The following is a 21,961-nucleotide window of genomic DNA, read 5'->3' on the forward strand; positions in this document are numbered from 1 at the left end:
TATGCCTTCAGCTTGATGGTAACCAGGTGAGCGAGAACCTCTCGTCAGGGCGGGGCGATGACAAAAAGCACCCTAAAGTCAACGTCCGCAAATGTCACATAATTACCACATGTTGTCGCTCGATACGAACTTTTTTTCGCGTGTCACAAGATTAGCTGACACACGTGTCTGCTCTGTCGGTGTGGGCGTCGTGTGTCAGATACACGTTTGAGGATATTCGGTGTGGCGTACCGTGCCCAGTGTCTCTATCGCCTTATTTGGAAATAGGATTTAAGATCCACAGATTAAATAGCAGCGTTTTACCTACCAATAAAACGCTTATTAAAAACTTGCCTAATTCGAAGCCTATGTATGTGAGAGTAGCGTTTGACATTTTATCCTGTGGCAACACTGAATATATTTCTGTCCTTATTGCTCTTACGTACTTGGACGGTTTGTCTCTTTCACACCTGGTAGGAGAAGTCTCAGAACAATAACTAAAGCATAGAAGGAAGGCTAAAATAAGAATTCAGAAACTATAAACCGGCTCTCTTCTAGCTTACGACACAAACTATGAGTGAGAAAAGGACAAATGATTCGCTCTTTGCTTCATTTTTTCCGAGGTTGTCACAACATGAAATGTCATTTGGACCTATTGGACTCATTTTAACTCGGCCAAATACATAGTAACATACATAAGAAGATTTTACTTATATTTACCGAACTATTTGACACGGTCGCGTCAACTGTGTTTACGAGTGTCTTGTGTTCAGATTGTTTTAAGTGATAATTTAACAATATTTTTCCAAATAAATGGAAAGAAACTTTTATTTATATCAAATAATTGAGTGTCTCGACTGTGTGACATTATGTCTTGTGTGGTATGGGGCTGCAGCTCACATTCAGGAAGAAAAGAAAATAGCCAACAACTTCTGTCGTTTCATCGGTAAGTTTTTTGTAATTTTCTAGTGAAATGTGAACTGCTGAACAATTTTAGGAAAGTAATATGTTTTGCTGAATAGATTTGTAGCATAAAATATTTGAGATATCCATTATATTATACGTTTCATCGATGAATACGGAATTGATTTGAGGTTATGTTGATTGTCCATAGTGATGTACTAAAATTATCGATACTTTTAATTTTTAGATTTCCTGTAGACGATAACAAAGAGAAATAATGGATAATTCGCATTAATAGACGAAATTGGATTCCAAATAAGTACAGCCGTATTTGCTCGAAACATTTTACTGCGGATTCATTTATGTGTGTTCCTAATTCAAAGTGGAGGCGTCTTCGAGACGATGCTATTCCTACATTGAACATTATAGATCAGACAGATGAAATGGTGTTTAAATTTAAATTTCAGCCTAGCCTGCATCATCTCACTGCTGGATAGATAGATAAGATATTTGTATCATGTTATCACAACACGTTTATACTATCTATCATTCAACTACATATTATTATGTACTTAATAAACTTAGTATATATACTAAGTCTGTAGTTGTTTTATGTCTAAACAATTATGAGTTGTACACGTTTTATATAAGTAAATTATTATTATCTTTGATTTCAGATATTAAATCCAAAAGTGTCGACTGGATTTACATGAAAAGGTATATCAAATAATTTTCTTTTTTTATATTTTTAACATGATATACATATATAGAGTGTATAATTCAACCAGCTGCACAATGCACTTAAATCAGATATATTTTACTTTTATTTTTATAGATTATTTTGTACATATACTATTTTAACATTATTATTAAACTTTATTTCAGTCAGTTCAAGAAGACGAGATGAAAAATTTAAAAGAAAAGCTGAACAAGTCCCGCCTCAAGATCAAACGACTTAATGAAAAAAAAAAAAACAATGTGACAGGGTGTCACAAAGACAGTTTCTAAGCAAATTGACACTGTTTAGAAATTAATAAATTTGTATTTATTGTAAATATAATGTACATAATTAATAACGTGTGAAATAAATACTTGCTAATGAACAGATTTACGATCTAATTTATATTTCATTTTACCTCCTTTTCTTATTTACTCCTACTCCAACACTCCAGGTTGATACGAACTGCGCCCAATAAAGAATGTAATGAATGTTATAGATTTGTGTAAGCGACTTAGATAAATCTTGACTAAACCTTCCTTTACAAATACAAATATACTTTATTGCACACAACATACAATACTTACAAGTTTTGCACGAAAGATACAGTACACCACCTACCTACCTTTTACTTTCCCTTTCTGTTCTCTTATGAATACTTGTATGCCGTATTTTTTTAAGTATAATGCTATATCTAGTAGGTACGAGTATGGTAATCCTAGTATTGAAACAGCTTGTAGCCCTAGTAAAGACCGCCATTTTATGTTTACAGAGTGGCACGTTTTTTCTGTAGGTATTTCCAGTCCATACTCTTTTCTATGTCTATGGCGTGACCCCATCGGGTCTCTTACCGTCTGTGCGGCTTAGACCCAGCGGCGGCGGTTCCAATTTGCACGGCACGTCGATCGACACCAGTGCACGGCGGATGACATCATAAATAAATTCGAATATTACAAAATACTTACCGATGAAACGATAACAGTTGGCTATTTTCTTTCCTTCCTGAATGTGAGCTGCAGCTCCAAACTAATATAAACCAGACAATATAATCCAAAAATGGTTAGATACTTACCTATCAGAGACAGAGTCTCCTTTCATCAAGAAGAAGATAATTGCATCCTACAAAAAGAAATCTTGTAAAAAAAATTTATCGACATTAATTGTAAGTAAATTTAATTTTATCGACATATTACTAAAGTGAAACCCAACACTAGGCAATGAAAAACTTGTGACAACCTACGAAATTACGAAACAATTTTTGTATATGCGTCTTTGTCTAACATTACGCCGGTTCCGTAAGATAAAGTAGAGCAGAATTATAGAGTTCTGTTGCTATTTTAGCCTTCCTTCTATGCTTTAGTTATTGTTCTGAGGGAGAAGTGTCAGCATAAAATGCGAGACACGATCGCCGCGCTTCACATTGAGTTTCACATACTTACACCAGGCAGAAATAAAAATTGTAGGCTTCGAATTAGGCAAGTTTTTAATAAGCGTTTTATTGGTAGGTAAAACGCTGCTATTAAAAAACTGTGCCGTTATTCGAAGCCTATGTATGTGAGACGTGTTTGTTATCGCCTGGTGTGAGAGACAAATGTTGAAATTAACTTTTAAATTAAGCCTAAGTAATTATATAATTTTCATCTAGATACTAAAGCAATTTCATATGATTCTTTTAGGATGTGTCAGTATCATATAAATTAAGTATGCAAAAATCAGTGTACCTACATAGAGCAAATGTAATGACTTTAAAGAAGGGTAATTAACAGTCAAAGACACAATATAGACATAAACATTTATTAAGAAAAATTATGTAAATTATGTATACAGGTCAATTAATAATCTTCTTTATTTCTTCTTTTATGATTAATAAATCAGATTAAACATCATATAATTTAACGCAAACTAAATAACCAGGTCGTATGTACCATATCAAACAGGAGAAAATAATCTAGTTATTGAAGTCGTTTGTTTATCCGGTAACACAGATCTTTTATAATATTTCATAAATACATTCTGCGAGCGCCAATTACCTCTTTTCAAAATCTCGTCTATTGGGAAATTTTGAATCCAATTTTTCGAAGATACCGCTGGTCTGAAGCTTCCGGGAGTTGCATTGATGCCTGCTTCCATCAATAAAGCCTTTAACCAATTTGCAATAGTGGTTCTAGATGCCGCTTTCGGAGGACCACACACTGTTAAAAATAAGTTGTCTAATCGACATTCATCTCGTCGAGTTTTTGATAGTCGAATTAAAGATTTCACCCAAAAAACAGGATCCAGGGAAACGGTTTCTAAATTTGTATGTAATTTCCATCCAGATTGTCTGTAGTCTCCGTTATCTGTTTTGGACCCGTATTTAGGCCAAAATGTAATACAATTTTCTGAAACAACAAAATTGTCAGGGTGAATAGACAGCAAGGTTAGGTCATGAACCCGCCTGCCTGAGCAGAGTAATAGTATGCAAGCAGTACGTTTAGCACACACAAACAGGTCAAAATTGAGTTGAAAATTGTTCGAGAGCCAGGATGACAAAACATCAATATCCCAGACAGGAGGTTTATCTTCTTTAGGTGTTTTATTGGAAATAGATTTTAAGATATGCTGCACTAAAGGATGAGAACTTAACTTTTCTGTGAGGTTTGGATTGCACAAAGTTGAAACTACTGATTTATGCATTACAATTGTATTTTTAGAAAAATTTTCTATCAAATAGAGGTCTGATAAATACCTGGCCAAATCTGATCCAGAGGGAGCTGTCAAGGATATTTTATTCTTTAGCGCCCAGCTTGACCATCGACGCCACACAGATTGGTAAGATTTTATCGAAGAATTTCGCCAACTGGATTTAAGAAGTTGTATTTGGTCCTGAGACCAACCTTTTATGGCCTCACTCCACCCCCACATTTCCATGCCTCCAGTGTTATTTCCTGGACTTTGGGTGGTGGAAAGCTCGTTGATGTGTCTATTAGGACTTCCGTTAGGTTGTAAATTGTGAATGGGGGAGCTATAGAGCGGCTGCGAAGGTCCGGACGCCAAAATGCCTTCTCCCACCTGGGAGCTATCACTATGTACACTCCTTGGGCATTGTTGAGGTGAGTCAAAACTCGAGGCAGGAGGAATGGTGGCGGAAATATCCACGCTAGAGAGAAATTCCATGTTCGGCTCAGGGCATCGTAAAATTCTGCTTGCCTGTCGGTTACGTCCAAGCTTACGTAGCGTGGAACTACATGAGCCGTCTGGGATGCAAACAGATCTATGTCGGGAAGGCCCCATTTCGAGAAGATCTTTTGTGTAATTTGAGGTAGCAGGTGCCATTCTGGTAGTTTGCCTTGGCGGGACAGCTGGTCTGCTTCCACATTGTACCGACCCGGCAGGTGATGAAGCGAGAGTTTTATGTTGAATAAATCCAGGATTTGGTAAATCTGATTTGTTAAATATAACAGGGACATTGATTGGGTTCCACCCTCGTTTTTCAGGTAGGAAAGAGCTGTTCGATTGTCGGATTGAATCTATATTGTAGAGTTTCGCATGTGAAGGGCCAACGCTTGAAATACTTTCAACATTACCAACATTTCCTTCTGATTCGAGTGAAGATTGAGTTCGGGAGCTGACCACGTGCCCGACATGATCAAATTGTCGATTTGGGCTCCCCAACCCAGACCTGATGCATCTGTTGCTATATAATGCGACACTGGACTTGGGTGAATAATTGACCGACTGTTCAGATTTTCTAACCACCATTTCAGTTCTATTAATGCTGGCTCGGGAACAGGGAAATGTTTGTAAGGGCGCATAACACTTAGCCTTTGGCAAAAGGTCAGCAAGGCCCTGTGATTTAAACGACCTCTGGGAATGCAGAAGCTTGCAAAATTCAATAGGCCTACTAAGGATTGCATGATCTTTAAGTTGGCAGTTTTCGTCTGAAGAATATTTTGAATTTTGCGAGTTATTGTCTGGCATTTGTCGCTGGGTAACCATTTTATGTTGTGGAACGGATCCCACATAATACCCAGGAAGTGAAGTTGACGTTGAGGTTTCAGCACGGATTTTGAAAGGTTTACGGTCCAGCCTAGGTAATTGAGCAAATCGACTGTTAACGAAACATGTCTCTGGAGCATGTCTTTGTCTTGGTGGACTATCAAAAAGTCGTCTAGGTAGACTAGCATGCGTACACCCTGGGTTCTTAGGATCTGCGCGACCCAGTTCGTCAAAGTGGCAAATGTCTTCGGAGCGGTGGCTAGTCCAAAGGGTAGACAAGTCATTTGCATCAGAACTCCTTGATATATAAGGCGCAGAAAACACCTGTGTGCGGGAGAAATCGGGACGTGAAAGTAAGCATTTGACAAGTCTATTTTTGCCATCCAATCTTGTGGCTGGAGGAACGTTGGTATTTTTTGAATGTTTACTAGTCGAAATTTGCTTACATGTACAAAGTTGTTGAGGTTGCGCAGGTTGAAAATCGGGCGCTGTGTTCCGTCCTGCTTGGGTACTAGGAACATTTGAGAAATAAAACTTGGAGTTGTAGGAGCTTGTTCTAGAACATTTGTTTGTACGAGCTGGGACAACACAGAAGTCATTTCCTGAGAAAGTGGAGTTTGGAGCGGATGGTCGTAAAATGGAAGATGAAGCGGTGGTTTTATTTTGAATGGGATTCGATATCCGCTGATTATGTCGATAATCGTCTGGTTCGCTCCTAACTTTCCCCATCTGTTTGGGTAATTTACAAGTTGTCCAGCTTGGAAAATCGAGTCAGAATTTTCGCGCACCACGACCGGTGGCGCGAGATCGGTCAGTAAATTGTTTACCGAGTCTTCCTTGCGAAGGACGGATGTTTCTGGGGCGAAATATTCTGCCTTGTGTTGCCTGTGCACGAGGTAAAAGTGTTGTTGGAGGTAACAACGTACTGTTGTAGGCAGGAAATAAACCTTGCGGAGGTGGAAAACAGGGATTCATATGCATGCCTTGCGAAGGCGTAGCAACATTACCACCGTGCGCCAGTGGAAAAGAAAATTGATTTTGGCCTTGCGCAGGCACAAAATTCGGTTTCATACTCGAATTGTTAAAATTGACTGGTTTTTTAGATCTTGTCTCTTTAGAAGGCCAAAAAATTTTTGTGCTGCCTCCGTTCTTTTCGATTGTTGCTGACAAGTCACTGCTTACGAATAGATGGCTGGAGGATGGCGGAATTTTTCGCAAAGTTGATTTAATAAATTTATCTTTAACATGTTTTAGCAAAAAATCCCTTCGCTGCTGAACTAAATCTGCGCGATGACCACATGTCATCTGAAGGAGGTCATTCGAGATTTTTTGATATTCACTTCGAGAAAAAAGGTCGCATAACTTTGTTTCGACTGCCTTCGTGTCAGTCATTTCTACAGAACCAAGCCAAGAAACGAACATTCTAATTACTTGCTCTAAGGCTTCGTTTTGTTTAAGCAAACCCAAAGAAATTGCCGCGAAACCGCGCTCTGTGTAATGCAGGTTTAGAGACGTTTCGTACGGTTTAAATTCCTCATTTGATTCTAGTTCTACGAATCCGGGGGTAGCACAATAATTTTTCTGTACATCTGAGTACCTAACGTCTGACCAACTCTCAGTTTCGAAATGCTGCAACTCTTTTAGTTTTTCTAAATAAGAGTGCGAAGTTTTCGGAATTGCGGGTTCCTTAACAACTGTATTAACAGGTAGCGAAAACTGCGCGTCTATAGCTACTGTAGGAGATTCAGCTTCTGACCCATTAGTTATAGTTGGTTGTTGAATCGCCGCGTTCGTCGGTTGATAAATGGTTTGTTGCAAGTCCTCCATGTGATCAGTTACTTGTTGCGGGTTCGCCGCGTGATCGTTTATTTCTTGCGGGGTCGCCGCGTGATTAGTTGATTGTTGCGGGTTCGCCGCATAAGAAATTGCCACGTCATTGTCTTCTTCAAACAATTCACCACTAATATTCGCGTCAAGAACATCGTCATCATCTTGATAATCATGAAGATTTAAATCTACGTTTCCTACCAATTCAGATTGAGAAGACGGCACTAATTGTGATAAAAAAGATTGAATGGAATTTACTTGCATTGTCAATCTATTTAGCAAATCCTGGTCACAAAATCGTTTAGACACATTATTACTTGGATTGGAATCATCGGGAGCTTTACGCTTTTGAGCACTATTACATTGATTATTTTCCATCATATACTTTTGTATTTATATACGGACAGAAATATAATAAGATCACAATGAAATTTCAAACGGAAAATCCGTTAAAAAATAAAATTACTCACCAAATTTTCGGACTGTGCTGCACAGGTCGAAAATCAAACGCCAAATGTGAAGCGCGGCGATCGTGTCTCGCATTTTATGCTGACACTTCTCCTACCAGGTGTGAAAGAGACAAACCGTCCAAGTACGTAAGAGCAATAAGGACAGAAATATATTCAGTGTTGCCACAGGATAAAATGTCAAACGCTACTCTCACATACATAGGCTTCGAATAACGGCACAGTTTTTTAATATCGAAGATATTTCACGAACCGCATGTGACAGTAGCGTTCTTAATAACTCAATCAGTTAGTTGCTTACATAGCGACTTTTGCATGAAATCCTTTTCGCCAATTACTTATGTGCGTGAATAAATAATGATATATTTAAGAAAATAAATATAATTTAGTAAATACGATGATGAATTTTATCAAATTACTAGAAATTCCTAATATTTTCCTTGGGACTTAAACATTAAACAAACAACAGGAAGTTATAGTTTAATGTTTCCTTAAGGATCTCTTAAAGACCTCAAACTGTTCAGTGGTGTTTACGTTCAAGCTTCTTAAAGAAATCACAACATATGGAGCTCTAGAGTTAGAACCAAAGAATCTATTTGTGTCAAAAATGATGATTGTGTCATTCTTATGCATAGCATCTCGTATTATTTAGTTAGTAGGTAACTAATCGAAGCTCCAGAAGTGTAGTCCCATTCATAATTCAATCACAACAGCTTCTAGATGGCTATGATGTAACGTGCGAGGTAGTTATGCCATGCCCCGTCACTGCCCGTCACGATTGGCATGTTCAGTTGGTCCAAAATAACTCTGACAAAACCTTGACATTGTAGCATAATGAACAATGAACTTTTCCGTAGGTATTTGCCGTTAAGTACAAAAGTAAGTGAGTACTCTTCTGCGGTTTAAAGTCAGCTCAAATTGTAAGTAATTAAACCGCGGGCTGTGATTTATCGAGGTTTCTTTTTCTGCTCGTCTTGCTCGACTTCACAAGCATTAGCGTTGTGTAACAATGAGTCAGTTGTAAGTTTTGCTAATGGATTGTAAAATATACCATACTGTCGCTGAAAAATAACTTTTCAACCGGAAACTACGGAAAAGCTTACGCTAAGAGCATCTATATGTTTTTATGGATGACCTCGCGATGGTTTGTTTCTCATCAAGAGCGGTAGTCGGTAGTAATCAACGTCGTTGGCTGTCGTCCAACAAGGCACAACAGAATCTGCGATCGCGGCAGATGTCGTATAGGATGGGTACTGAGTATGTGATTGCGGAGTTGGAGTTTTTGTTATCACTTTGTTGTCGACTGCGCCTGCGACGTGACGCACGCGCCGGATCGAGCCGGCGACCGCGCGCACCGCAGTCAGTGCACGCGACGGGAGACGCACGGAGTCCCCGACACGAACATAACCGAATCCAAACGAACGCGCGAACGAACTTGAATCCTACTCCGCTCTTTTTAAACACAATTTCTCAATCGTTGTGATCCGTTTATGCAGTGTTCAAAGCTAGATGTTTATTTGGGTTGGTTCTATTAATACTTTCCTGATGCTATGAGGGAAATTGGACGTAATTTGCCGCCGACGGATTGCCAAGTTTCATCAAGTTTGCGGTAGAATATACGAGTGATAAATTTTACGCGGCCGCGCCGCGCAAATAATAGAGCATTTATCTAAATACGATCTATAAACAGTGAGATGACGGGTGTGATAATATCGTAATACTATAGCCTGCTTTGTGCTCTTCTGGTTGTTTTACGTGTCTTGTGATTGAATACCTAATTGTTTGTGAAAATGGTTCGTGGAAGGTACTCTACTTCAGACATGTAAGTTGGATTCTCTTTACTATCGACAATATTTAAATTCGATTTTGCCAAGTACTGTTTGAAATTCAAGTTGAGCGATTTCCGTAGCTTACACTTCCGTTTCCGTTGGCAACATTTAAAAAGTTCCCAGTGTTTCGTGCTTTGTTTTCGTGTCTAAAAATAGGTTCTTTGTTTTGTTCAGGTGTGTTGTTCTTACACACACCGCTGTCCATTCACATCCAGGTCAGTGATATTTTTTCTACTGCTCTGTTGCTCCTCGTATAACCGCATTTCGAAATCGAAGTTCAGTTTTACGAGTCACATCAGAGCCTATCGAATCTCTATCGCCGGACACAAAATAAGACATCACCGTCTGCTGGATATATTCAGACTAAAATACTATCTATCCGTGAAGGTAGACTAACTTACAAATCAGCTGATGTAAACATTGGTAGCCAAGCTATTGCAAAAATCATTCGGCCAGCCAAAACATACAATAACTTCCTTGAAGTGTTGCGTGGACCCTCCGAAATAGACGCCCTTGATGATGCTAACGAGTCAATCGGACGAAATCATACAGATACCCATTCATTCTCATTTTGGTGCGAGTGCGTCATTCATATAGAGTACTTGCTTTCAGCCCGCGACTCTGTCTGCGTGGACTTCGATAAGCGCACGTTTGTCACCCCCCTTTTCTTCCCTTTAGGGGGTGATTTCCAAGATAAAAACTATCCTATGTTCTTACCTGGGTCTCCAACTCTCTCGAGACCAGATTTCATGTAAATCGGTTCAGATCGGATAGCAGTTTTAGCGTGATTAAAGCACATAGTAACGGGTTCTTACCGCGTTTAAATGGAGATATGAGACTCCCGATATTTGCAACAGTGTCGAAATATCGGGAGTCTGATATCTCCACGCGGTAAGAACCCGTTACTTTGTGCTTTAATTATAATAACCGCGTAAACTTAAAACAAAGTTTTAGCGTGAAAAGGTAATAGACAGACAAGTTACTTTCGCATTTATATTATTAGTATGGATAGTAGCTATAGTATGGTGCATGTGTATTGTCGTCGCAGTCATTAAGCGGTCCCAAGGCCGTAATAGTAGCGTCCATATTGTGTACGTTAAAAAGGATTATGACTTCATCGTGTTATGAATTATTTGTTTAGATTTGAACAAAACGTAGCATCGTAAATTTATGCAAACAACTTGTCGTTCTGCTTCTTGAGTCCAACCTGATAGGTTGTCCTCAACCTTTCGCCGCATAAGGTCCCTTTCGCAAAATGTCGAAACCATCATAGAATCAGAGTTAGTAGGTAGCCAGATTAATTGGAATCGTCCATGGAGCTAAAGCGTTGTGCACACAGAACAAATGTTGGAACTTTTGTCGATATAAGTGACCTAGTGTGAGCGAGGCGTTAATATTAATGCTAGTCTATAAGTAGATGGCTATCGCCACTTTCTATTCTATTCTATACCTTGTGATTCCCTAGTTTGGTTAGGAAATTGCAGGCTGGTCACCTGATTGTCCAAAAGTAAGATGATCATGCGTCAGAAGGCACGTTAAGCCGTTGGTTCCGGTTGTTACTTACTGATGTAAGTACATAGTCGTTACTTGAGCCACGTCAGGGGCCTTTGGCGGCTCAATAATAACCCTGACACCAGGGTTGATGAGGTTGGTCATCTACCTCACAACCCACACGATAGAAGCGCTAAGCGTTTAGAAATAAGTCTTAGGTACGCTTAACCGCGAAACTTAGAAAGTACGACACGCACCGCTATCATTCTGTATTCAGACTAGTTAAAGAAAGAAAGAAAGAAGGAAAAAAATATTAGGGGACGCCACAGCTACCTACAATACAATTTCAGTAAGTTATTATTATTATTATTAATTTATTTAATTCACGAAACATGTCACATATGTGTTAGTAAACTTATTCTAGATGTTAGTAGCTTTATCTAATATTAGATGCTATGACATGCAAGTCACAGCATCTACGCAGATACGGGCAGTCGAGTCGCGCACCTATCATCGAGAGGGCGGGGTTGCCGCTGCCCCGCACCCTGCGCACCAGAGACGTGCATCGCTTCCTCATAGTCGTATAAAAGCAGTCGACGCGAGCTTCAGCGAACATGCCCGAGGCGCTACAGAAGCGAGGCAGCCGCAATAACACCCTAAAAGCGTTGTTGAACTGGACGCGGATACCGTTGCATGCTTTCTGAGTGAAGTTCGCCCACAGGCTGCACGAGCAAGCAAGCAAAGTATTGCAAGTTATTTTCTTTTTAACTTTGGCGCTTGTTTCTAAGTAATTGGTGTTGTTTTCCTACCACACCATAACATAACAGCATCACGCCTGTGTTTTCAAAGGATTAGGCAGTGTGTGTATAGTAGGTATATACACCCACTCGTCGCTATGTTTAAGTAGGTACCTACCATGTATTTTTTAAAGTGATGACCACAATTACGTTTGTCAATCACACGGGTCTCTTCTTCTTCAGCGACTATATCTCTCAAATATCTTCAGAAATTAAACAATGGTAACATAATACTTATTGTTACTAGCTTGAACAATCAGTAGCCTTACGTGTTCCACTTGAGCAAACACCGCACATTTAATTTTGTAAAACTTACAAACTAAACGTGACACAAATAGTCGGTTTAATATATTTAACTAGTTAGTTCCCGGCAAGTTACATTGCGCCTGAGTCACATTTTGTACGGTCTGTCCAGTGACGTAGTTAGCCAGGGAGGGATGTAGTTATACCCGGAGTCGGAGTTGTATATATTCTTTAATAGTTTTTTGTTTTCCTGTGTGAAATGTGTATATGCCTGCAAAGGCAAAATTTAGTGAGATGTAATTCGCAACTATAACTGCAACTATTATTTATAACTGTACCTAAATTTATACACAATAAAAATCTTTATCTATGTCCATAAGTACCTATCATAGTGTCCATTTGTACCGTTGCTAAATTGTCTGTATGTTTTGTTTATGTGCAATAAAGGATATTTGATTTGATTTGATAAGTTTGAGGGCTCCCAGCATTTAAAATTTTTGCTGATTTCAGAAAACAGTACATACTTATCTATCAACTTCCTCGGGGTTTATGGGGTCCCAATTTTTTGTCACTAGTACACCCCGGACACTCACACAAAACATCTCGTTTTACGCAGACTACACATTGACGTTATCGTACACGCACATCTTACGATTGAAGACTAAAGTAAGACCGAGGGGGATGAGGTAAACCTAGCTCAGCCGCTGGTGGGGAGCGCAGAGTTGCCGTTCTATACCTAGTATTATTCCTTATTCTATGTCACTAGCTACGCTACTGTCACTCTGGATACGAATGACAGTAATATGACCGGAGACTGGAATCTCAAGTCCGTAAATTGTGCACTTGTGCTAGACTGTAATTGGAGTCTAAAGGTCAGGTGTTCAGCTGGAATGTGCTAAAAAAATAAGCATCTAGCATAAAGGCGTGAACAAAGACGCGACGGGTTTGTCGATCACATCGTGTAGTCTTGAAGACTGACACAGAAAGACCTAGAGAGACTCGAGGCCTTCGAAATGTTATGTTGGAGGAGGATGGAAAGAATAAGTTGGACTGAACGAGTTATTAATGAGGAAGTGCTAGTAAAAGTAAGAAAAAAGAGGCAAGATGATTGGACACTTAATAAGACACGACGAATTTATTAAAAACATCATAGAAGGGAAGCTACAAGGTAAGAGAGGAAGGGGAAGTCCAAGAACTCACATGGAACAGATTAAAGGGAAGGTGAACATCGTGTATTATAAGAAAGTGAAAGAATTGGCCTTTGATAGACAAGAATGGAGAATGCTATACCGACAAGTGCATGGCTCTTAAATTACTGATATGATGCCCATCAATGCAATCTACCGGATCTTTATTATTACTTTTCCCAAACTACCTGCCAGATAGATCATCAGTATTTTAAGAGCCAGGCTGTTGTCGGTGTAATATTCTCCATGATACTTCTTTAGGGAAAAATAGAGCAGTGGTTTCCTTCTTGCCTTCCGCCCCGCAGTATTCTGTCTGACGTGAGTGGGATGACGCCTAGAGTAAGTTATTTCAAAACCGTTCTAGGACTCCTGTTCTTCACCTCTGAATAGTACTGACAGTTACTGCTAACCTCTGTCAGGTTCCAGGTTACACTCCCTGTGACTTGCCCCTTCCGTCCTGCATTCCATCAACATCCTCTTTGAAAATAGTATCTTCTCAAAAGCATGAGTCATCCTGTGTATTTGATTTAATTAGGTCAGTAGGTATCTAACACTTTAATCCTCAATAATCAAGCGGACTTTCAGTATAGTACTCAAATCAAGCCACTTGATGTTATTTTTACCTGCGAGTGTATATCTTTGTGTCGAAACCATCTATAAATCGGCGCGTTTGGTTTGGCAGCAACCCATTGCATTCGTTTAGAGTTTCCTTATTGGAGTCTTGGTGGATTGAAATGATTTCTGGGTTCTGCCTCCTCGCCACGGGTTCCGTGTCGCGCGCGGCGCGTGTTATATCGAGGCCTTTAACCAAATACCCGTACGACGTTTATCGGTGTAGATAGTGCATAATGTATGTATATAATATACATAATTCATTTATTGGATTGTATTTCATAATAAATCACTATTTGTATTTCATTTTATTTCATTATACATATTTGACATTATATACATATATTCATTTTATATCCTTATATTCTAAACACCTAAACAAAACAAAACTTCTAAACATTGTACCTACAATGTTTTAAGACATTTTCTCCAGGTGTTTATAATTTTGTCCGCTCAGCTTTTTATTCTCCTTTGAATCCTGAAGGATACTCGTTACCTACACAATGGAGTACTGTAGCTGGCATATTGGCACTGTACTGTAATGGCATGAGTGGATAATGCAACTTAGTGGCAATATTGACTCATCACTTAGTTTGCATGTTCAACTCAAACAGGACATGGCACTTGTCGTGCCCTCGATACTGTTGGGACGATGCGCCTGCGTTGCGACATTGGTTTATATGAGTTTCTTGCTCCTGCGACTAACAACACACGTCGGTCGACATACACAACACACTACATATGCTCACGACTATGTCTGGGGTAGTCAGAGGTACATCCTTCTCAAGATGAACTAAGTACCCACACCTCACCGAGCTTTCTCTTAGACCAACGTGATAGGTGGTGAGTGTTGGTACCTACGGCCGTCTAAAATACATACTTACATAATTGGGTCGTGTACTACTTAGGTGGAAGATAAATTATGAAATTCTGAATACTAAATAAAGACGAATTTTAATAAAATAATCGTAAGTACCTATTTAATAGTACCAAGTCCGATATTTTATCACGTTTTTCTATGACGTCACAGTGTGCTTTTTCATACTAATTCCATATTAATTTCGTGTTTTGACGTTTAGTAAAAGTAACTGATTTTGACCCTATTTGAGTGAGCAAAGTCCAAAACCTCCAGATACGAGAGAAGAAGACTTGATCTTGATCATCATAAGGATGGTACGCAGTTGACTTTAGTCAGCAACTGCTGAAGTGAGGTAGACTTCATAATAACATTTAGGGTTAAGGAACTTTACACTTGATGTCTAATCTGAGTAAAAGGGCAGATTAATTTACCCTCTACCTAAGACAAGTTCACTGACTCCAAAGTTTCAGAGAATTTAAAAACCATTACCTGTCGACTGCAGACCGATTTGGCACAGGTCGGCAAACATTGCAGCTAGCTATAACGGGGTATGTATGTGGTTTGCATGGCTGCAATAATAATGGGCGATACTGATTACTATTCATGAATGTGTGATTATGACTGACTATGGACGGAAGTCATTGTGTCCGATTTGTTATTAGTAAGTATAGAGGTACATTGTAGTTTGAATTCAGAGATGGAAATGAGGAAAAATAATGTATTATTTGATGGTACAAAAATGTGGGATTTTGGGTTTGCTCAATTAAACAGTCAAGTACGGTTCAAACACTATTTTTTATTTTTAACCTCCGCGTAATTACACCACCATCGTTTTCGTCCGCCATCCGCTATCTCCCCTCTCCTTCCCTTCTCACTCCTTCTATCACTCTCACTCATTCACACTCCTTCACTCAATCTATCATTTCTCTATGCATCCCTTCTATACTCTATACCTTCTGTACTACTCATGTTACTCGTCTACTTCTCACACAATCATCTCAACTCACCTGTCACTCACTCAGCCACACGCCTACACTCGGCTGTCCTGACATAAAGCTTGCCCTCAAGCTTTACAAATGGCTCTACACCAAAACATCAATGACTCTATTACAATGACTCTATTACAATGACTCTATTACAATGACTCTATTACAATGACTCTACTACATTGACTCTATGACAATGACTCTATTACATAAACAAAACATTCTCGTATAACAACTCATTCATACACTATCACACCTCCTAAAATTCTTGTTACAATTATAAATCTTAAAAAAAATACAAAAACTCTATAAGCAAGTCAATAGGTATTAAACACTGTTACACAATACTAAGTCTTATCCACCCTAGATATTCTCAAAATATTTTAATGCAAAAAAGTTACATTCCACACTAAAACTCGTCTAAGAAACAAGACATACCTACACAACTTATGTTTAAACTGAAAGACATACCTACACAACTTATGTTTAAACTGAAACACCTTCAAATATATTTTTTATAAAAGAACATCTAAAACAAAACTATTTCCTTCAATTTTATTTAAACAATACAGCTTGTGTACTTCGACAACAATCTAAACATCTAAATATCAAACAAAACTAGATAAAGTTCTCATATGTTGTAATAACAAACTAACTATAAAATTCAGTACAAGTAAGTCTTATCAGGGAAACTGTAAACACAATAAATGAATTTCTTAACCAACAGTCTTAATTATTTCAATAAACAGTCTTAATATTCATTATCTTACTTATGACATGTAAAAATTTACACCCTAACTTTTACATAACAACTCAAGCAAAAACAAAGCATGGTTCCTGGGTCTGAACCTCAGTATAATTTTAAAGAAAATACTAATTAAAAGTGATGTGAAATAATGAAATAGTAAAAATAAACCTCTTCAAGCCTCTCTAGCCAATGCCATAAGGGTACACCTGCATGAAGTCTGCACTAGCATCGGACTTCTTCATCTTCTCAACGTCACAACAATCTCTCCATCTGACTTTAATAGACTTACAGGGTTCTAATAATTTTGGCATTAATTTCATACTGCTCCTAAACTGAGTCCTTTTAGCTGCTCTCTCTCTTTCCTGTGTACTTTCCTTTCTAATCCTATCATAATTCTTCTTATTTTCTTCTTTTCTTTTCAACTTCTTGACTTTTCGTTTCAATTTTTCTCTATTGTACATGTAATTTTGGTTTTCTTCTCTTAATAACCATAAATTGGTGCTGCTTTTCCTCCTGAGTAGCACTAACGGGTTAGCATCATTGGAGGTACTGACTTTAACACCTTCTTCTCCAAGCCACTCCAGTCTTTCTAACTCAACCTCTTCTTGCTCCATGACTGTCAAACGTCTAAGTCGCCGGGGAACAGGCATTTCTGTAGGAGATACTCTCGTCTTCGTCGGGGTATAGGAAGTGTCCAAGGACTCAACTTTGTATTGTATGGAATTGCTCTTCACTTCACAACCTAAAAAGTCAACCTCAGCAGGAAAATGTTTGATTTTTGTTGACCACGAATCGTCAAAAGAAGGCAAAAAGGTGACTTTGTTGTGATCCAGTAACATGACAGTTTTCTGCAGTAATTGTTGACCAATAATCATATCGTACGGCATTACATGAATTGGCACAATATTAAACTTTACGTCCGTAAAATATTTACCGTCTATTGTCACAACAGTAACAAAACAATCACACGATCGCACGTCGCTTGCGCCGAATCCCGATAATATCACGTCACACTTCTCTGGTTTATCGATGTTTAACTTCTCATAACACGTCGCAGACATTAAGTTCGCTTCACTTCCCGTATCAATAAGCGCGCAGACCGTTTTTCCATTAACCTGTACAGATTTTAACGGCCGATTTCTTCCATTAACTTCTTCGTTTATCATCATAACTTGCGAATATGCACCGGTATGTGATCTGTCAAACTCAACTCCATTCTTCACGTCATTCTCGTTCATCTCAGTGTTGCCAGTATTCGTATCTAAATTCCTACCATTTTCTGACACTTTAATGCACCATTGTTTCGCCGACTGGACCGGTCTTCGTTCACTCACTTGCTTTGCCGACATGTCGCATTGCGACAGGGGTTTCGCCGAACCGCCAGATGTCGCTGTCGCTGCTATCACCATTGGATTTTTCGGGCAATGCAATGCAATATGGCCGAACAATCCGCACTGGAAACATCTTAATCCTTTTCCACGATGTGGGCACTGTGATGAAACGTGATTTTCTTCGCCGCAATTATAACACTTCACACGTCTATCTTCCTGTCTTCGTCTTGCTGTATTATTATCCTGTTCTCTCGTCGCATTATGTCGTTGCTTCACACTTTTACACACATGTTCATAGATTTTAAGCTTCTCTTTCAGGTCTCCAAACGTCGATACGCCATACAACATAATCTTATTGTTTTCATAGTCTTGTATACCGTCTACAATATACTGTATAGTAATGTAATCGGGTAATTTTCCTCTTCTGCCGAGCTCCTTCATAGCTAACATATACTCGTAGCATGTTTCGTTATTCGTCTTCTTCTTCGTACTTAGGATTTCGTGTAATTCTTTTTGGTTAATTGTATCAGAAAATTCCTTCATAATCGCGGTTTTCAAATCCTCAAACGTCTTGAAAACACGCTCCGACTTCAGCCATAGCTCCGCCGTCGAACACAATGATCGCCTCGCTATAATAAGCTTTTGTATAGGCGTCCAGTTGAAGATCTCGCCATTATCTTCAATTTCTTCCACCCATCGTGACACAGTATACATCTTGTCATTTCCCGAGAATTTAGGTATGATGCCGTCGTACATCATCGAGTAATTTGGTACAACCGGTACCGATTCTGGATCTGGTTGTCCACGTCTTCCGCCCTTCATATTTTCCGTCGTCATGATAATCGAAATTAATCGAGCCGTCTGATCGATAATTTCGCGTCTTCGTCGTCGTCTAACTAGCCACTCGGTGCCGTCTGCGCCTCGTGTCCGTCGTGAAAATTTTCGCCGTCTGCGAACGTCGTTGTCCCACCGTATCCTGTCCAATTAATGAGCACCCATCCCGGACGAGCCCCCAAAATGTGGGATTTTGGGTTTGCTCAATTAAACAGTCAAGTACGGTTCAAACACTATTTTTTATTTTTAACCTCCGCGTAATTACACCACCATCGTTTTCGTCCGCCATCCGCTATCTCCCCTCTCCTTCCCTTCTCACTCCTTCTATCACTCTCACTCATTCACACTCCTTCACTCAATCTATCATTTCTCTATGCATCCCTTCTATACTCTATACCTTCTGTACTACTCATGTTACTCGTCTACTTCTCACACAATCATCTCAACTCACCTGTCACTCACTCAGCCACACGCCTACAAAAATATGTAGGTCCTCAAGTATTTTTTTAATTATAATGTTGTTATAATGCTCTTAAATATTATTGGCAGTGGCTACAAGTTGTCTTTGATTACTTGTGGCTCTGCCCACCCCATTTGGGATTACGGGCGTGAGTTTATGTATGTATGTATGTATTTTCTTTTTACCGATTTTTTGGGTATAAAAATAAATTTTCAAGGACTTCTTTTCTCTCGTGTGCGTTGTGAAATTGATGACGAAAAAAAACATAAAATGTTTAGATAATCGTAGGTCTAACGACGTAATAAAACATGTGTTTTCACCAGTTTTCTAATATATAATCCAGCTATATATAAAACAGCCATGCTGGTCTAGTGGTTAGAGCGTTAGATTCACGGTCTGTAGGTTCGGGTTTGATTCCCGATGGTCGTCGAAATCATTTTGTGAGACTATTCTTTGTTTGTTAAGGACTTTGCAGGCTTGAATCACCTGAGTGTCTGAAATAGTAACATGATTTCGTGCTTCGGAGAGCACGTTAAGCCGGTGGTCCCGGCTGGCTGTTAGCCGTAAAAACCAACCCGCAATGGAGCATCGTGGTGGAGTCTGCTCCATACCCCCTCCGCAGTTGATTGAGGGGAGGCCTCTCTAGGCTGTTTATGTTACGTTATGTTATATAGTAATGCATATTTTCATTACCTACTTTACGTAAGTTTATCAATTGTAGCCTAAATATTAGTATAGGTTGAGTACTGCTGCGTTTATATAAAGCTAGGGTTAAGTTTACATTAGTAATACCTTAAGTAGGTAACTAATTTACCCCATTGTTATAATTTAATTGTTTCTTTTTTTACATTAAACTACGTCTAATATATCTGGTTAAGTTCATTAGTGTAAAATTTTAAATCATTCATATCGTCACTGGAAAGGCAAAATTACGTAAGCGCCAAAATAGGTATTTTGGGTTTTTTATATATTCGGAATCAGCGTTTCATTCTGCGTCGATCTGTCTGGGTAGCATTGCGATACGAGCACTTTTTTGGCGCTTACGTAAATTTGAAAATAGTTGACTTTTTTCAATTCCAGTTTCTTAAACGACAAGATTTTGGTGTTTTTTTCGTGACTGGTGTATAAGTAATATTGTGGTCCTATATAATAACTACATATTAACTTTAAGTAAATTTGGCATTCTATAGTTTGAAAAGTATCATTTTATTAGTAATTTTGGACTACTGAAAATAAAAAATAGACTATGTATAAGTCATTTTTATTTACAGCTTTTAAAATAAGTAAGGCGTATAAGAAAAAAATGTCCTAGCATGTTTATGCAGTGAATGGCGAATAAGTAATTTTGACTTACAGTATTTAGAATAAGTAAGGCGTGTACGTAAATTTGCCTTCGCATTTTTATGCTGTTATTAAGCAAGTTTGTGGGCTAGCAGTAAGTGTCCCAGGAAGTTATTTTTTAACAATAGATCTAAAAGTAAAACTATTTTAGAATTGATTTTATAATTTATTAGCGACCCGGCTTCGCTCGGATGCAATGCTGAGGAAAAATGAAATTATTTACGACATCAAATTAAAATCCTCAAAAATAACAGTATTTCTACACTATTTATTGGATGTTATTATACATACCTATAAACTTTCCTCTTGAATCACTCTATCTACTAAAGAAAATTGCATCAAAATCCGTTGCGCAATTTTAAAGATTTAAGCGTACATAGGGATATAGGGACAGAAAAAGCGACTTTGTTATACTTTTTAAGTTCTGTCGTTTGCATATTTAGCGCCAATTTTGAATTGAGAACTCTAAATTAAAATTTGTTGGAATTTCGAATATCAAAACAATTGAAAGCATTAGGATTAATGCAATTGTTTAGTCACAGCGTTGGTTTGAATCTGTCAGATCATGTCCGAAAATGAATCTTACAAAGAAAAATTTTCTATAACTTTCGAAGAGGCCTACTGCGACTTCAGTGTTTCAAACAGTTAAAATCTCTATTCCACGATGAAGTGCCATGTCTGCGAGCCATCGAACGCTGGTATTTAGAATTCGAGCGTGGATATCCGCCTTCACTGAAGATAATATCGTTGCTGTGAGACAACTAATCCTCAAAAATCGTCATGTGACATACCGAGAATAGAGGCGTTATTAGGCATTTCAGGGACAACCATTTAAACGATATTGAATGAGGCACTTGGTGTGAGAAAACTAGTTTGCCGTTGCATCCCGCATTTTCTGACGATCATAAGGTAGCCCGCGTCAGATGGTGTAAGAAAACTCTTCAGAGGTTCAACCGAGGAGAGTCAAATCACGTGTACGACATCATCAGTGGTGACGAATCTTGGATTTATGCTATTATCCTGATTCCAAACAACAATCCACAGTTTGGGTCTTCCAAAACGAGTCAAAGCCGACTAAAGTTGTTCGCTCTCGAAGCACTTCAAAGAAGATGGTGGCTACCTTCGTGGAGAAAATCGGTCATGTTGCGACAATTGCACTTGAAGATCGTAGGACGGTTAATGCAGATTGGTATACCACAATTTGTTTACCACAAGTCATCGCCGAACTTCGAAAATGTAACCCAAAGCGACGCATGATGATGCGCAGGAGTGCAGGATGCTGCACCATGACAACGCAAGCTCACACACCGCTCGTCAAACGATTATTTGAAGCAGGAAAACGTAGAAATTCTTGACCATCCTCCATACAGT

At 38.7% G+C, this 21,961-nt stretch overlaps 2 protein-coding genes and 1 long non-coding RNA gene across 6 annotated transcripts in view; 1 reads left to right on the forward strand and 2 right to left on the reverse strand.

Moving 5' to 3' along the window:
• LOC126372157 (uncharacterized) overlaps positions 1-21,961 on the forward strand; it is a 56,892-nt gene that overhangs the window by 25,599 nt on the left and 9,332 nt on the right. The window lies entirely within an intron of this gene.
• LOC126372207 (uncharacterized) lies at positions 3,381-8,099 on the reverse strand. The gene is made up of 2 exons (XR_007567128.1): positions 7,876-8,099; positions 3,381-3,981 (listed from the first exon to the last, which is right to left on the reverse strand). It is a non-coding gene; the product is annotated as an uncharacterized LOC126372207 (long non-coding RNA).
• LOC126372127 (uncharacterized) lies at positions 15,667-19,262 on the reverse strand. Its single transcript, XM_050017723.1, has 2 exons — positions 16,348-19,262; positions 15,667-16,314 (listed from the first exon to the last, which is right to left on the reverse strand). Exon 1 carries the CDS (start codon positions 18,790-18,792, stop codon positions 16,807-16,809), a length of 1,986 nt encoding a protein of 661 aa, XP_049873680.1. The 5' UTR covers positions 18,793-19,262; the 3' UTR covers positions 15,667-16,314; positions 16,348-16,806.

Source organism: Pectinophora gossypiella, chromosome 13 (assembly GCF_024362695.1).
Source record: "Pectinophora gossypiella chromosome 13, ilPecGoss1.1, whole genome shotgun sequence".
Taxonomy (NCBI): domain Eukaryota; kingdom Metazoa; phylum Arthropoda; class Insecta; order Lepidoptera; family Gelechiidae; genus Pectinophora; species Pectinophora gossypiella.

Coding starts and splice junctions, on each gene's coding strand:
- LOC126372127 (XM_050017723.1), bottom strand. CDS start 18,792: ATGACGACGGAAAATATGAAGGGCGGAAGACGTGGACAACCAGATCCA.